This window comes from Epinephelus fuscoguttatus, linkage group LG23, assembly GCF_011397635.1.
Source record: "Epinephelus fuscoguttatus linkage group LG23, E.fuscoguttatus.final_Chr_v1".
Lineage (NCBI taxonomy): Eukaryota > Metazoa > Chordata > Actinopteri > Perciformes > Serranidae > Epinephelus > Epinephelus fuscoguttatus.
Genome location: NC_064774.1, coordinates 3,027,056 through 3,045,136, shown reverse-complemented (window position 1 = coordinate 3,045,136; position 18,081 = coordinate 3,027,056). Strand labels below are relative to the sequence as shown.

The window sequence follows — 18,081 nt, the reverse complement described above, 5'->3', positions numbered from 1 at the left end:
ACAAACATTTTGAAGGAAACCTTCTTTTAACTTTATTGTAAAGGAGACATTTGTGTGGAAGATTCCAACTATTTTTTTCCAGTTCAAGTTATCAACTAATCTAATAACTAAGTACTAATAACATGTTTTTGAAACAATTCTTGGCTGTCAGTGATCAACATTAGACAAGCGGCTAAGCTGGCAAAGAAAACTGAGGAAACACAGATAGGCTGACACAGCACAGAGAAGTGGGAGCACTCACTCTGTCGTTATCTCTGAAAACCAACAAGAGCCTGATGTGAACCTTTGTGGTCACCCTGTGTTACATATGTTAATACTGATCTGAAAGTTGCTTTAATGTTATAAACCATCAACATGCTGGATATTAACACGTGAGAGTGCAACGATATTGTGCAAATGCTGCATTTGAACATGACTACAAAAACATTTCAAACAAAAGCTGGCAATAATCTTAGCTTTTAAGAGAGCAACATGTAAACTACTTTCTGTGTTACAACAAAAACACATTCTTGCTATAATACTTGGATTGATTTCTAATAAGAGACTGGTTAATGACAACAAAAATGAAACGTAAAAATTGAACAAAATCAGTACTTTCTCAGCACTACTCTTTATGTTTAATTAAATGTGAGTTCATTTGATCTCCCACATGCATCCGCTCTACATAAGTGTTTTTACGTCAAACTGTAAAATCCGTCTCTTGTCTCCCCCAAACTTTATAAGAACTGAAATATGATTTTTTTTAACAATAAACTCAATTTACTTCTTTTGCTTCTCATTTTACACTTTTCTGCCCCAATAAACTTGTGTCATCGCATAACCTTTTTCATTCAGATTGTTTCCACAGTTACATTCCTGCTGGATGGGTACCCTGTTCTTGTCAAATATACATTTCCAAATGGTAAAGCTTCATTTTGTAAACAATATCTCTATCTATGGTGGCCCCAAACTGTCAACAGCTGAAGCAAAAGCATGCATACAGAGTATTCTAGCCGTGGCCCAGCATGATGCCAACTTGCTTAAACCATCGAGGACCCTTGGCTAATTAATCACATTGGGTACAATTTCAGATCTCAATCAAGAGGAACCACTGATCTGTAATGTGGTGAAACTTTGCTGCATCATATAACATGATGAGATTTGATTAAGTCAGGTATTCTCAATATTATCCAGCCGGAACTGCAACTGAATAACAGTCAGGTGAAAATACTTTTATTTTAAACTGACTCTATGCCATGCATCAAATGTAGAGCTTTTACTCTTAAACATATTTGGGTCTCACCTCTGACAGCCAGCCAGGTTCCCAGTGGTTCTCCAGCTCCAGAGATGTTACACTGCTGCAGGCCTTCCTGAGACTTGTAGACACTATGGATTGTCTTGTTTCCTGTAGAAGTGAGGAGGCCATCTTTATATATGACAGCTGGAAAATTGGTGGTTGACATCTTGCCTCTGCAGCTCAGAGTCACAGAGTCTCCCCATGTGCATTGATGATTTGTTTTGCTGTTGCATGTAAACCAAAAGTGGCATAAATTAGCTACATTAATCAGGTTCAGTTAGGTAGTATTTCCATACATGTCACAGAGAAAAGTTTTACATGGAGGTTTACCTAGAAAATATGTTTTGGAATAAGGCTGACACAAAACAAACAGTTAGGTGGGTAGATCAGCAATGAAAGCAGTGCATGGATGTGTGTGGAGGTGTTGTGATGCAAAACCAGCAGACGATGATGCAGATTAGATGCCAGCTGTAGGAAGGGAGAGATGAGGGAGCACATGGAACAGCTTTGATAACCTCAACGGCCCAGGTGAGAAAGGTCAAGCTGCTGACGCTCCTCGGCAGCCCAATCAGGCAAACTTATTTCAAAAGGGTTAGGCCAAAAAAGTCATCAATCTCAGACAGGAGGAGGAGGCCAGGCAGTCGAGTACAGGTTCCAGGTAACAGGGTAGAGAGTACAGGATACTGGATGCAGGAAATCAGAGGCTCAACAGCAATTGCAAGAAACAACAAAGCATGCAAGGTCATGTGACTGGTACTTGAGGTAAAGTCTGAGGACATCTGGTGGATCAATAAGGAATCGCAAGTCCAGAGAGTTATGGTGCCTGGGGGAAGTGAGAAATAGCTGGAGAGAGACAGTTTGCTGCCTGAGCAGTGATTGTTCCTGGAGTCCACCTCTGACCTATTGTAAACATGTCTTGTATTAAAAAGATATACAATTTTATACATCTGCACTGGTAATTGCTGTGGCTGGAGACATTTTGTTTTCGAGTTGTCAGTCCATCTGTCCGTACATCCTTCAGAACACAATATCTCAGGAATAACTTAATAATAAACTAATAAACTAATTGGATTTTTGGTGGTCAAAGGTCAAGGTCAGTGTGACTTTGCATCGGTCTCATTCATGTAAAAACGATATCTCAAGTCTAACAGGATGAAGGAATGAAGTGATGACACTTCCTAGCCAAAAAGTCAAAGGTCATCAACCGCTGGGACATCATAATGTTCTGCATAAAACACTTTCCTGTCCATTACTCGGCATGATATCTCAGAAATAAACCGGGTAATATTGGGTCATTTACTTAATTGGTGGTAATTCCATGTTTTTACAAACAAGGATGTGAACTATGAGAAAAACTTGAGTGGTGCGTGGAGGCATACAACCATCGGGCGGTCCTAGTTAAATAAGGCAGGAATTTTAATCTTTTAAAAAGCCTTGATAAGGCAGGTTTATCATATGATTTGTAATATACAGGTGAAGGTCTATTCGCTGCAAAAATTTGCAATACGTGACAAAATGGAGTTACCTATCTGTCACCACTGCAAGTGCATTAGGGGGCGGAGCAGTCCTCCACATTCTGTGTGTAGTCCACATCCTCCTCCTCCTCATTATCATCCGTCTGAACATTACTATCTGGCCTGTTAAATGTAACTATCTCAGTTATGAAATGATTCTGTGCGACCTGTTCCTCTGTCGTGTTGCAGCTGTGTCCTGTGGCCGCCACAATTTCTTCACTTATTCTTGGTCAAACGTCTCTAAACGCTCTGATGGACACGAAAAATGCAAGTAATCAAACCATGAGAGATTGCATGGAAATATTTAGTGATACACAAACTGCCAGTTGATGATGGAGTCCACACCTGAGCTGGAGGACGGGCAGGTATGTTGTTTGAGCTTATGGCTCTCAGAACTGAGCTTTAGTAGATGCACATAATTTTAAATATCTGATTTGGACATTTAATCCTACAATGGTTTGCAGGTTATTTTAAAGTTTGTTGCTGAGCTGTAAACAGATGGTGCTTGTTACTGTCTAATAAAAGATGCTGGGCACAGAGAGTTGGTTATATTGCATTTCATTCTGAATGTAATGTTCATATTTCCCATTATATTTCAAAATTAAGTTAACGTGAACATGTTCTACGCTCTGTTGTCATAAGGGAACACTTTAATAACAAACACTACAGTTTTTGACGCAGCACCTTGCAGTCAAGAAAATTAAATATTTAAGTTTAACCTGGCACTTTTTCACAAATTCATTTCCAAATAAAACCATTGCCTTGTTTTAACCTTAAGTTCTGAATGTCTTTTTAATAAGTAATGTATTTTTTTTAGACTGGGTGACATTTAATATTTCTTTATTTTGTGATTTACGCTGTTATCCTATCGTATTCCTATTTGTAAATTAACATTTGACAAATTATTCAGTTTTCAGAAGTCCAGTATTTCCTTGTGAAAGATGGTCCATATCATAAATCTCTTTCACTGTTGCTGTTTGTCCTCCTTTTCCGAGCATCATGTCTTGAAGGTAACTTACTGTACACACAGATCAATTAGTAACAGCTTCATGAATGTAAAAGTACATGTAATGTCTAACAAGAGTTGAAAAACATGCTTTCATATCACAGTAATGTGCTTTTTAGACCAACTCTGTCTTGCACAAGTGACAAAATGTCTGATATACAAATTTTAACTGCTGATAAAACATGCGAATTTGAATAGTTTACTGTCTCACACTGCAGTTAGAATGAACGGCCCATTATGTTACTGCCTACCTGTTTTTTACTGAGCCTCAGCCACTGAGCTTTAAATGAGATCCTCAGCGAGGTTGTCAGTTGAGTCAAAGAAAATGCAAAAACCACAACCACACTTATTCTTGCTGAAGCTAAAACAGATTTGTTTTGTCCTCAGTACACCCTCAGGTGGTTGGTCCATCTCAGCCAGTAGTGGTAACAGTTGGTGATGACATCATTTTACCATGCCATCTGAGACCTGCCAAGAATGTTTCAGACATGACAGTAGAGTGGGCGAGACCTGACCTGAACCCCAGGTTTGTTCATGTGTGGCGTGACGGTGTGGAACTGGAGAGTAAGAAACATCCGTCCTACAAAGGAAGAACATCAGTGTCCATTGACAAACTGAAGCACGGAGACATGTCACTGACACTCTCCAGAGTGACACTCTCTGATGGGGGACAATATAAATGCTTCATTCCAGGACTGGGTCACTCTTTAATTCAGCTTGTAGTTGGTAAGAGGATATATGGATCATTTTACATCCAGTTTTTGCTGGGCCTGGACGAATAAGATATATTTAAGTGCCAAAGATATGAAAAAAATGTGTAATGACTCTTAACGTACTACTGCAGGTGCTGCCTGAAATGAACTGAAACTAAATCTACAAGCTGAGGGAATAAAAAAGAAGTTCCCACTATGCATGACTAAGATAACAGGAAAATGATTTCTGACAAGGAGAATTTGCAAAAGTACCATGATTGTACCTTGTCGTATGAGTTTCATCAGCAGGTCTGTTAAATGTGCATCAGTAACTATGTGTGTGTGCTCATTTAATTCTCAGGTTCTCCTTTCTTCCCTCTTCAGGTGCTGTTTCCTCACCTTTCATCGTGAGTATTAACATAACCAGCAGAGGAGTGGCTCTACAGTGTGAGTCTGCAGGCTGGTATCCAGAGCCTGAGGTGTTGTGGCTGGACGGTGAGGGAAAGCTCCTCTCTGCTGGACCTACAGAGACAGTCAGAGGTCCTGATGACCTCTATACTGTCAGCAGCAGAGTGACTGTGGAGAAGAGACACAGCAACAGCTTCACCTGTAGAGTCCAACAGAGGAGCATCAACCAGACCACAGAGACAACTACTCACATATCAGGTAAATAAACCAATGGCCTATGGTCCCATTAGCAGGCCCCCTTTATTCTATGGACTGCAAATTACATTTTGATTGAGCTATTCTTAAATCTTGACCAGTCGTGGGACTGCGAAAGGTGGCTATTTGGTGTCGGATGTCAAACTCACTGACAAAGGGGCTGGGGGCCATACATCTTAAAAAGAAATTCTGGCAACTTAGCCTGTAGTGTCAGAAATGTGTCAGGATCACCCTCCAAGGAGCATTAATGTTCTCATTAAAAGAACTTGGCAGCCTTCAACTTCTTGTTTGTGAGAAATTTTAATTAGATGGTGGCACGTGAGAACTGGTCAAAGGATCATCATGGATGAATCCTCTGGGGGGCATGAATATCTACACTAGACCGTACTGTATACGTTATCCTGCTCTGGTTAAAAATACTGACTTTGTAAACTGCTAATGACACAAATATGGTCTAACTGAATAAAATTCTGTCTTTGTTTGTTACAAAGCATTGAGGTATAGTCTGACATTAATGTCATGTTCTGTGTTTTGTCATTTCAGCTGATTTCTTTACGACTCCACCAAGTTCATCTACAAACAACAACAAATCATCATGTATCAACAAATGTGTCACTGCTTTGGTTGTTGTCTTTTTGTGCAGTCTCATAGCTGCTTTCGCTTGGTGCTACTGGAAACAAAGCAAATCAGTGAGTCATAAATTAATTCATTAACACACACACACACACACATATACAGTATATAAATGTGTGTGTGTGTGTGTGTGTGTGTATATGTATGCATTATGAACTGAACAATGCGGTGAACTGTGCTTTTACCACTTGGAAAATAAAATGTACGACTTCAACTGTGTTTATGTTCTCAGTGCTACTGCGCTCAACAAGGCAGCCCACATGATGAAACAGGCCACATGCTGTCTGCCCATCCAACCCCGAAACCAGAACATTCTACTCCAGCGAGACTCACTGGGAGGCACATTATACTAAGCTAGCTCATCGTAAGATGTCAGTGGCCAATATTTTTTCTGTTGTTCAAACAATGACTTAAATTAAGAAAGCCAACAAACTCTCTACAGAGAGTTAGTCGGCTTTCTTCTTGTGATTTTGAATTGTAATAGCTTCCAAAAAGCCCTTATTCTGCAGTGATTTTGTCAAGGTTAAATGCAGACAAGCATAATGAGACAACAAAGCATAATAAGACAACGTAATGGATATTGTATTTACACTGAATTTAAATAAAGACAACCACATACAGACTGTGAGGTATAAAAACATCAATTGTCTTTATTTGACTTTTGAGAACTGTCACAAAGCTGCTCATAGACGTGCGTCATCCATCAGTGAGGAACACAAAATAGATGTTTATTGATGAGATCAAATGAAACTCTTTGCACCATTCCCTTCTACACAGAAGACAATACAATACATACAAAAACAGTCACCAAAAGCAAGTATAGTTATGAAGATGGATAAAGTCATGAACAGGATTCCATGGGTCAGGTTTGTAATACTGATGAATACGTTTTGTACAACTGACCTTTTACTACAACAGCCTGTGCATCGTGGCCTCTGCCCAGGAACAGATGGAAATGAGGTGAACACAGCAGTCACTGGGAAAAGGATGGTTATCAGCTGTTTGCACTGTAAGAGAAAAGTAACTTAATTTACACCCTTTTGGCCTCCATAGATAAAAACCGTACAAATGTGAGAAAGGCAACATGAGTGTTTGTAGATAAGCCAGATGAGTTTTTGTGTCTCTCGATGTGTATTGCTGGCCAATCAGCAGTCAAACAGTTTGTTACAATCTAGCACGGATGCTTTGCCATTAGTACGTCTCACAAGCCTTTTTTTGTGTGTGTGTACTTGTGTGTCAAGGGACTAGCTCTGTGTTAGAGCATTGGACTACAGCTCAAGAGCTCCCTGGCTCAAAGCTGACAATCCCCTACACTCATGTTTGCCAGAAAACTTTTACTTCATGAAAATGGTTGTCTTTGATCCCCACCTTCAAGCGCTGGTGTCTGGTTAAGTTGTTTTGAGTTTGAGTAGGTGAGACAAAACTGCTTAGTTTTTAAAGCCACTGAAATAGATCATTTTCACATCAGACATTTTGACTTCCCTTGATAGAGAAAGTACAGGTGAAAGAAATGTTGTTTATGGTGGCTAAGTTTCACCAAAGGTTCCAGTAACAGGGGATTTATTGTTGTGCGCAGACCCTAAGCAACGACGGGCGGAGATTTCCTCTGCTCATATGAAGCCAGGATAAATCCCTAAAGGATAAATCACACACTTATTGACTTATATAGAGACTTAGAGACTTATAATGCTAGTTAAGTGGAGGCCTCACTGTCTTGACACTTTATTGTTTCTTATCTGTGAAATACAAGTAAATACAAGCTTCGTTTCCACTGAGGGAAATGGTGTCAGTATACAGAAACAGACAGGAGGTCTGCGTCACCACGACACGTAGTTACAATTCTGGGGAGGTGCACGTCAGGCTACAGCGTTGGTTACAGCATAGGCTCTACGTCGACTTGAAGCCTACGCTGTAGCTACGGCGTCCATTCAACGCAAAAATATAAATTAGCTTCAAGCCATGGCAGTGAGTCAGTATGCACAATACCGTGACCCTGAAACTGACCCACCTCATGAAATGCAGTGGTTTGAAATGTGTTCAGTGACTTTTAGAGTGAGTATCCTTTTGCAATGATGCATTTGCAGCCCAAAATCTCTAGCAAACCACGCCATAAAATCTGAGCATTGCTATTGCCAAACCTGAAGCTATTAAAGTGAAGTAGAGCAAATTATCCAGATTCAACCAATAGATGGAGCCACAGACCATGAAATCAAAGGCTGGGGCCTGAAATCTTTGGTGTCAGGTCACTACAACTACTACTACGACTCTATCAATGATGGATATTTATATAATTTACACTACCATAATATTTATACACACATACCGCCCACATATATTATACATATATAAATACCTATATACACACACACACACACACACACACACACATATGTATATATACATATATATATATATATACATACATACATACATACATCCATACACATCCACACAATAATTATATATAATTATACCTTTACCATATTACATATACCACATGTCATACTAATGGTTCACCGTGAGCATGAACAAAGGGCATCTATATATTAATATACATTTATAATATATAAAAATATCATTTACAATATGTATAACGACACCAACATAATATGTAATAATAATAATAGTAATAATAATAATAATGATATAGTTCTTATTATCAATATATTTTGATATGTTCATATTAACATATCTTAACCTCACCCCTCTTCATCCATGTACCTTCTCAATATACGCCTTTTGTATATGTTCTTGAAGTGAATTATGTTTGCGGATTGCTTTAATTTATCATCTAAGCCATTCCATATGATGCACATGCTTTTCAATGTTAGGCGGTCATATTGTGTTTTGAAGTCAAGTTCACCTCTCAAACCACAATGACCATCTCTGTTCCCAAAAAGTTTTTGCAGGGTGCCTGGTAAGGTGTTATTTCCAGCTCTGAACATGATAAGTGCTGTTACATAATCATTTAGATCAAAGAATTTTATGGCATGTGATTTTATGAACAAAGGGTTTGTGTGCTCAAGGTAAACAACATTATTGATTATGCTAATAGCTTTTTTCTGAAGAGTGTGTGTTACTTCTGTGTGTGTTAGCCCAGATTTCTGCACAGTAATTGGGAACAGTTAGGACGATTCCAATGGCCTCTGGCTGACAGGGGTCCCAAAAAGAGGTAACAATTAATATTTTTTTTTATACCATCATTAATAAGACAATTAAGATTTTTTTTAGAATATAGTAATACAATTAATGATCTCTGTTTTTACTTGTGTTCGGCAGCAAAAGTTAAATATCCCCATTGACCAAAAAGTAATCATCCATATTGACTGAGCACCCCCCTGTATCTGCATGAAATGGTTTGGTCCTGCTTTCGCGCGCTGACGGTGACGGTGCATATAGCAGTCAGCAGCTGCGCTCGAGCGCTACAGTCATCGTCGTGCCAGCTAATGTTAGCACTAAAAGAAAATCCGGTTTTCCAAAAAGGAAAGAGAGAAAGAAGAGAAAGGAGAGGCAAAAGAAAGGGTGTCAATATGTGAGCCAGTTTTTCTCCAAGAAAGGTGGGTAGCCTATAGTGTGTGAGTGGTAGAAATTAACACGTTAGCTTAATGTCCATAGTGAAATAAGCTAGCTAACGTTACAGGCTAGTGTTAGCCTACGTTTCACTCCTTTTAACCTATATTTAATCAGTGCAGGTAAATGTTTAGCAGGATATTCATATTAAATCAGTTGTCCCTGCCCCCTTTACCAGACTCAACAACAGATGAGTCAGAAGCAGCAGCCCTGTCTCCCCATAACTTCACCCCTCCCCGTCCCAGTGAAGAAGGTGAGCAACACGTGCCAGTTAGCATCACTGCAGGGAGTCTGTGGGGATTTAAACAAATTATTTTTCCACATAATGAGTATTATGAAACAAAAACAGCCTCCAACTGTCTGTACTGGGTGCTGGACAGTTGGAAACATTAAGTGGCTTAACTCAGCCTGTATTAAAGGTACAGGCAAAAATAATATAAAAGAAAAAAAAAATTAAAATTATCCAGTTAGATGCTTTAATTTATAGTGAATTATGGCTGTTAAATGACATCCATAGTTAACAGACTTTATTAATCCCATTAAGTGCATTTGAGCATCTTGCACACACACACACACACACACACACACACACACACACACACATGTATCTAATGTGTGTAATCTAGTGGTGGTGATACAGAACTGTAGGTAATTTGGGTCAATGTTCTGTTGCATTTAGTGTTGTTCATTTATTGGTATATGACATAATTTAATATACTATAGGCTATATCACATGCATCGTGTACATCGTACAGAGCCAGCATCAAATAGTGAATTGCATACTGTATGCCAGGGGTGGCCAACCAGTCTGAGACCAAGAGCCACAAATATTACCGTGGTAGTACAAAGAGCCACATCATACACATGTGTGCTTACAAACACACTCGCTCTCTCACACAAACACAAAATGACATAAAATCAAAATCCAAACATTTCCAGTTTTCAAAGCCAGATTTATTGATCTCACACAAAAATGAATAACCGTGAACAGAGATACACACAAACACAGTCTCTCCCTCTCATACTGTCTGTCTCCACACACAGATTCTCCCTCTGTCATACTCTCTCCACACGCACACACACACACACACACACACAGACACACAAAGACATGCATTTCTTCCCTGCCATTTTTTGTTGTGCGATAACACCACTGTGCTGTCGTTCAGCCTTCCTCCCGAACTCCACACCCTCTCACCTGCCTATGCACACTCCTCTCTCTCTCTCACTCACTCCACTTACGCCTGTTACATTTCTTAAAGGGCTATACGCACTCAAAACAATGAATTAAGTTTTTATGAAAGATGGAAGAGCCGCACGCCAATGGTTTTAATTAAAGGAGCAATAAGTGAAATTCATCATTTCTAGATTGAAGGAATTAAAAAATTGCTATGTGAAGAACTAGAGGTGTAATTTCATCTGGAGTATAGCATGACCTCACACACCCTCTCTCTGTGTTGATCTCCAGCCCCTTGTTTACAAACCGGTCCAGCTGCGCCACACGTACGCCACATGTACGCCACATGTACGTTCATGTGAATGCCCCCCCCCGAGCCCTTGGCCCTCCCTCCCTATAAAAGGCTACAGCCAGTGAGCAATGGCAGCGCATATTTTCGAAGTGAAATGGTGGAGTCAAATGTCTGTTTTAATTATTGTTACAGTAACGTTGGGCACATGTCGCTATGTCGATTCAATTAAATTTAATATTACAATCGTAGCATGGGTTAATGTCCGCAGCTTGAGTCAGCCTCCGCTAACCTCCCAGTTAGCGGGGGCTAACCGGTGCCTCCTCCTCAGGCTCCACTTCACTCAGCTGCCAGCACAGCCAGTTACCCTCTGCTAGCTTCCTAGCTAACATTAGCCCCGGCTCTCCGTTTGGATCCAACTGGAGCACCAAGTCCTGGTTTGTTAATCAGGTTAATGTGGGAAGAAGCAGCGGGTATATCGGGCAGCTGAGTGAAGTGGAGCCTGTGGAAGAAACACCGGGACCGTCTGGATGTAATAGTCCGTGGAGGTGCTGCGGTGCTCGGCTGCACAGACGAGGCGAGTGGGGTGGAGGTGGAGAGCAGAGGTAGAGGGAGGTGTGGCTCATGACACACTTTGTTTTGGTCTACAGGCAGTGCACAACAGCAAACCTAGCGGTGAAACGATTTCGCTTTTTGCCCCTTTAATGGATCGAAGAGCCGCACACTGACAGGCAAAGAGCCGCGGGTTGGCCACTCCTGGGCTAAATCAATATCCTTTGTATTCTTTGTAAAGATTGTTCCAGTTGTGAGTCAGTAGTCCATCTTTAAAGGCAGGTATGCGTCCATCCGATTTAATTCTCCTATATTTTATTATATGATTGTCCTCTCTCCCACACACACAGTTATGGATCACAAATACAGACAGGTGGTCATTGATATCACATGTGAGCAGTCCACTCACTAAACTCTTTTCCATACACTTGGTGCATATGTTATCAATTAAGGTGGCACTGTGAGTTGTTATCCTACTGGGTTTTGTTATCAAAGGGAAGAGACTCAAACTATACATTGTATTGATGAAGTCATCTGGTGCACTGTGTTGGTTGGGGTTGAGTAGATCTATATTGTAGTCACCACAAAGGAATGTGACTCTGTTGTTGATATTGACTAATAGCTTCTCTATTTTCAGGAAGTGTTGAGTTTGAAATGACGGCGCGATGTGTTAACTTTATGAAGACAACGGGAGTGGATAAAAAGTAAAAATATAAAAACACAGAGGGAATAATAAATAATGGACCGTCTAGTAGGGTTGTCACGATACTAAAATTTCAAACTCGATATCGATACCCAGGAAAAATTCAGTACTCGATACCATTTAAGATACGGCAGCAAAAAATTAAGAGGCATGTCATTTTTTAAATAAAGATCATAACAGTAACATCAATGATAAGAACAAAAAATCCCCCCAAAATAAATATCAACCAGAAACAAGATCTGTCCATACAAAAGTATTTATCTACAGCCCTGTTTATTTTCTGTGCTTCTGGTGAACTGACACCATATTTTCATTGCTGATCAAATAGAGTTGGTGGTTTAGGCTCAGGATGCTCCTGTTTCTACCTCACCACGTGATCAGAGAACCAGGGGTTACGGGAGAAACCAAACGTTTTTTCAGCTTCAATCTGTGACTTTACAGTTAACATAACTTTTCAGACACACATAATTGTGTTGTCCTGTTAAACTAACATTGTCTATTAATGTTACAGACAGGCATGGCTGATAAAGTTTTCTGCTTAGCTCCCACATTAACGTTAGAAGTTATATTTTAGTTTGATGCTGGCGACACCAGCTGCTCAGCTGCTAGTGAGGGGAGGGGCTGTACCTGCCGTCTGCAGCGTGCTGTGTTCACTTCACTAAATATTTCCAAAGAGCGCTTTTTCCTTTATCATTTTTGACCAAAACTGGCTGCTCTGATCATCCCGCAGCCGCGCTGGCCATATTACAGCAACAGAAATGTGTGCATGCATGCACAGCGATGACAACAAGCCGGGTTGCAGCGAGGGCTCTGTGCCTGCTAGACGCTGCCTGCACAGCGCGTGTCCGTCGGACCCGTTGTGTGCACCCGACAGGCGCTGAGGTGGCGTGCACTGTTAGTATCGATACTTTTTTAAATTAGTATTATGTCCGTTTACAGCGTTTGAGTATCGATACTTTTCAGAGTATTGATACTTTTGACAACCCTACCGTCTAGAATGTAGTCTTTTTCAAATGAAGCTGGTAGCCTCTGCAGTTGTGGTGAGTAAAAGCTCCGCCACTATTTTTTAATTTTCTTACTTTATGTCCATCGGCATTATGATGAAATAACATTGCTTGCTACCTTCATGCTAATGGCAGTACCCAAAAGTGCCTCTGCTGTTTCACACCATCATTTTCCCCTTTTACTTTGTGGGAACATCCCTAGAGGAAATATTAAAAAGGCTAGGGTGTCGTTGCCGTACAGTTGTCTATGGCAGCAGCTAACTCTGTGTGCCTATTGGTCAAAGTGACGGCTGTGATGGGAGTTATCATGAACGACAAAAAGAAAATCAAACATGCTAGACTTTCTGTGAGACAGAAAGTACATTGTGCTCTTTATTTTATTTGTTTTTTGAAATAAAGCTTGGTTAAATGATTTCAGTGTGTGTAAAAGTACTTTTTGAAAATTTTGAGCACATTTCAACAATACCGCGATAATAATGATAACTGTGATAATTTTGGTCACAGTAAGCATGATATGAAATTTTCATACCGTTACATCTCTACTCATGGTGTATTCTCTTTACAGTATTGAACCATGTTTCTGATACTGCTATAATGCTGAACAGATTACTGAACTGGTTTAAATATTCTCAGATGCTTTGGTAGTTTGCATAAAGGCTCCTGCTGTTGAAGGGAACAATGGACAGACCGTGGTTTAGATTTACATTCAACTTAAACTGTTCTTCAGTGTAGTATTCACACGTGTTGTTCAGGTGGTCAAAAAAAATATTGTCAGGGTCAATGTCTTGTTCTATTTCATGCATAGGTGAGTAGAGTATGTGTGAAATATTTTACCATAACATATAGAATTTCTATAATATATGATAAGATATAGAACAATAATAGTGTAATACTAAATTAATAAATCCCCTTATGTACAATAGCCCATTCTTCTAGCCTCTATCAAACCTCTCGAGTTGATCTATGTTCCTGATCCACAGACCCTTAGCATTCTCTGGTGCACCCTTAGGTTTAATAAATACCTTGCAACTGACGGTCCAAGTGAATTCAATCTTGCACCGTTTTCTAAGTAGCCTTGCCTAGCCCTAACCTTTGTTAGGTGCCCATTAATGAAAACATTTGAACCCTTCAGTTTCCTACCCTGCCTAAGTAGATCAACTTTGTGCTTATGGTAGGCTAGTCTCCGCAGCCCTATGCTGTTCTCCGTTGGTTCCCCTGGATCCTGGCTAAAGGCGGGCCACACCAGGGTGGTAGGTAGCCACTACGGTGCAGAGGGTTCAGGCTCTGGGCTCAGAGGCTTCCTGCTCTAACACCCGTGTTGTTGTGGCTCTCGTATCTTCACGTAGCTAAGCCTAGCTGGTCTCTGCTCCCCTTGCCGCCTTTTCGTTCTGGTCCTCCACACAAAAACCCACTCTGCTGTTGGCTCCGGTCTCCCTGGGCTCCCCCAGGCTCCTCCTGTCCTCCTTTGGCCCATGAAAATCTCTTCGTTAGTCATATTATTTCACCTTTGGCCAATCAGCAGGCTCCATCATGTCTCCAAGATAAGCTATTGCCATTTTGTTTGCGCTTCTGTCAAAGTATTGGAGTACAGATTAGTAGCCCTTTGGAACAACTCGACCAACTTTTGACTACAAGCACAGCAAAGGTAGGACACAATTTGCAGTCTTATGTACGATGAGAGGATTGTTTCTCATTGCTTCGACAGTTTATGCAATGAGTTTTGGTCGTACACTGATAGCTGTTGCACTGCTGGGATCGGCGGATTCTCAGGATTCATCTGAGGTGTGGATTTCCGAGATGGCATAAATGAGAGATAGCCAGGGCGCTGCTATGCTGGCATGCACTATGCACAGATAGAGAATGCTTTTGCTGCCCGCTTAGTCAGTTCGTTGGTGTTTGATTTCAGTTTTGCTCAGATAGACATAGTTACGCTAGTTCGCCACTCAAGCCTCTTCAGCTCAAAGCAGTTTACAACCTGACTGTGTCTTCATGAGTTAAAATACCCTGTGGTGCATTTGCCTACAAGAACCCTTGCTTACAAGGCTTCGTGATCCTCCTCAGTGACCAAGGGAACAACTTACAGAGCCCCTAGAACCTCCCAAAGGACCTTTTTTACCTCCTCAGTGACTACCAAAGTAACGCCAGAACCACCAAAGAATGTCTAGAACAGTCTCAGAGAACACCAGGACATGTTTTGGAAATTAAACTTTGTTTCTTTGAAGGCTGATGAAGGTGAAGCTGATGTAGCTTCAGTCTGATCTTCCTGCTCTCTGTGGTTTGCTGAATTGCTCAGCGCCAGCGATGGTCCAGAGTGGAAGGATGCCGACCGCCAACGTAGAGAGCTGCCAACAGGCGGGTTCAAACCCTGCCCGAGGTATGTTACACAGGAGAGTGTGTTGAGTGTGATTGTGGGAGTCAAATTTCAAACCTTGCGTTCAAAAATGTCGTTTGTTGCGATTGTGTGTCAATTTCATTTCCGAATTTCCACCGCTGACCCACAAGGAAGGTAAGTCCATGAGAGCCCTCGGGGTAGAGCTAGCTAGATTAGCTAGGCAAAACCTTTTGGATTAAAACAAAACAACAGGTAACTACACTTTCATTTGTATGTTTCTGTCATTTTTGATAGGTAGATTATAATTTTGAGAAAAGAGGAACACCGGACATCAACAAACAACATAACTTTACAAGACAGAATTGCCTTCAAACAGAGCATACATGAAATCCTAAGAGGTCCCTTAACTCATGTGTACTGTCACATTCTGATTGTAACCAAATCCTCTTCATATCAGTTGAACTAATGACTGATTTCTCTGGCACTCTTTCTCTTTTGGTACACTGGCTTGTTATCGCTGTTTTATGTGTGTCGTTGCATGTGCATGTGTTTGCATATGTGGGTGGCTGTGGGAGTTGCTGCCCTCCTAATGCGGTCAGGTCCTTTTTCCTCTTTGGTGTCAGATGTTATGAGATGCTGAAGGAGGTGAAAAGTCAAACAGTACTCTGGCTCCCATCAATCCTTTTGGTCTGTCTTCTTCTTTCTGTCAACAGCCATGAAATGCTGCAGAGTCCTTACCTGCTCTGGTGACAGAAATGTTGGAATGTTTTTTTACTTTTTTGATGATGCAAATATGCTTTGACGTGTAACAGCAAAAACTCATGCAACGTCTGAGTTTTGGTACATTGTAACTTTTCCAACAAAAACGTATGGTGGAAAGACAAGACTTGTGTTCTTGTGGGTATAGCTCAGTGGTAGAGCAGTTGATTGCAGATCCCAAGGTCTTGGTTTCAAATCTTGGTGCGCCTCCACAGGCACCGAGTTGTAATGGTCCTTATGCTGATTTTAAAGCACCCCCTGCGATCCCCCTACACAAGATTGAGTCTTTCATCAGAGTGATTGGATTGTGTTTATATGATGAGACCAGTGTACATGAACATACTCCACATGCAGAGAAGTGCTGTATGGTCCCACGGTACTTTGAGAGGGTCACAGACCTGAATCAACTGGTATAAGCTTTGCTCAGAGGGAGAAAGGCAACATGAGTGTTTGTAGATAAGCCAGGTGAGTTTTTTTGTGTCTCCATGTGTATTGCTGGCTAATCAGCAGTCAAACAGTTTGTTACAATCTAGCACGGATGCTTTGCCATTGGTACGTCTCACAGGCCTTTAATGTGTGTGTGTACTTGTGTGTCAAGGGACTAGCTCTGTGTTAGAGCATTGGACTACAGCTCAAGAGGTCCCTGGCTCAAAGCTGACAATCCCCTACACTCATGTTTGCCAGAAAACTTTTACTTCATGAAAATGGTTGTCTTTGATCCCCACCTTCAAGCGTTGGTGTCTGGTTAAGTTGTTTTGAGTTAAAGTAGGTGAGACAAAACTGCTTAGTTTTTAAAGCCACTGAAATAGATCATTTTCACATCAGACATTTTGACTTCCCTTGACAGAGAAAGTACAGGTGAAAGAAATGTTGTTCACAGTGGCTAAGTTTCACCAAAGGTTCCAGTAAGCCATGGCAGTGAGTCAGTATGCACAATACCGTGACCCTGAAACTGACTCAGCTCATGAAATGCAGTGGTTTTAAATGTGTTCAGTGACTTTTAGAGTGAGTATCCTTTTGCAATGATGCATTTGCAGCCCAAAATCTCTAGCAAACCACGCCATAACATCTGAGCATTGCTATTGCCAAGCCTGAAGCTATTAAAGTGAAGTAGAGCAAATTATCCAGATTCAGCCAATAGATGGAGCCACAGACCATGAAATCAAAGGCTGGGGATTGAAATCTTTGGTGTCAGGTCACTACAAAACCTAGCCCTCACCATCCAAATGAAGACAGACCATGTCAATGGCTGCAATCTACTCAAATGACCTGAAGGCATTGGAGTACACATCAGTGGCCCTTTGGTACGACTCGACCAACTTTTGACAACAAGCACAGCAAAGGTAGGACACAATTTGCAGTCTTATATGTATGATGGAAGGATTGTTCCTCATTGACAGTTTATGCAATAAGTTTTGGTCGTACACTGATAGGTGTTACACTGCTGAGATCGGTGGATTCTGAGGATTCATCTGAGGTGTGGATTTCGTAGATGGCACAACATGAGAGATAGCCAGGGCACTGTTATGCTGGCATGCACTATGCACAGATAGAGAATGCTTTTGCTGCTCGCTCAGTCAGTTTGTTTGTGTTTGATTTCAGTTTTGCTCAGGTAGACATGGTTACGCTAGCTCGCCACTCAAGCCTCTTCAGCTCAAAACAGTTTGCAACCTGACTATGTCTTCATGAGCTAAAATACCTTGTGGTGCATTTGCTTGAGGGTGGCCCCTCCCCCGCAACTGGGGACCTTCCAGCTCTAGAGGTTGACACACTCAATAGTACTTAAGCCAACTCACAATTTTCACCTTAACTGAAAATGGATTAAAACAGACACAAATCAGTCTAATCCTTGATGAGTTCTGTGTCGTTGTGAAACAGAGCATCCACAATAACATACATCTTGATGAAATG

At 41.0% G+C, this 18,081-nt stretch overlaps 2 protein-coding genes across 2 annotated transcripts in view; both read left to right on the top strand.

Moving 5' to 3' along the window:
• Positions 1 to 2,908: 2,908 nt before the first annotated feature.
• Positions 2,909 to 6,414, top strand: LOC125883965 (butyrophilin-like protein 10). Its single transcript, XM_049568649.1, has 6 exons — positions 2,909 to 3,155; positions 3,701 to 3,800; positions 4,184 to 4,522; positions 4,873 to 5,154; positions 5,695 to 5,840; positions 6,017 to 6,414. Exons 1-6 carry the CDS (start codon positions 3,120 to 3,122, stop codon positions 6,140 to 6,142), a joined length of 1,029 nt encoding a protein of 342 aa, XP_049424606.1. The 5' UTR covers positions 2,909 to 3,119; the 3' UTR covers positions 6,143 to 6,414.
• A 3,119-nt stretch (positions 6,415 to 9,533) lies between these two features.
• The window catches only part of LOC125883973 (butyrophilin subfamily 1 member A1-like), a 28,471-nt gene continuing 19,923 nt past the window's right edge, over positions 9,534 to 18,081 (top strand). Inside the window, exons 1-2 of the mRNA XM_049568664.1 lie at positions 9,534 to 9,607; positions 15,302 to 15,453. Coding sequence (XP_049424621.1) covers positions 15,381 to 15,453 — 73 coding nt within the window. The 5' untranslated portion in view covers positions 9,534 to 9,607; positions 15,302 to 15,380. The remainder of the gene's footprint in view (positions 9,608 to 15,301; positions 15,454 to 18,081) is intronic.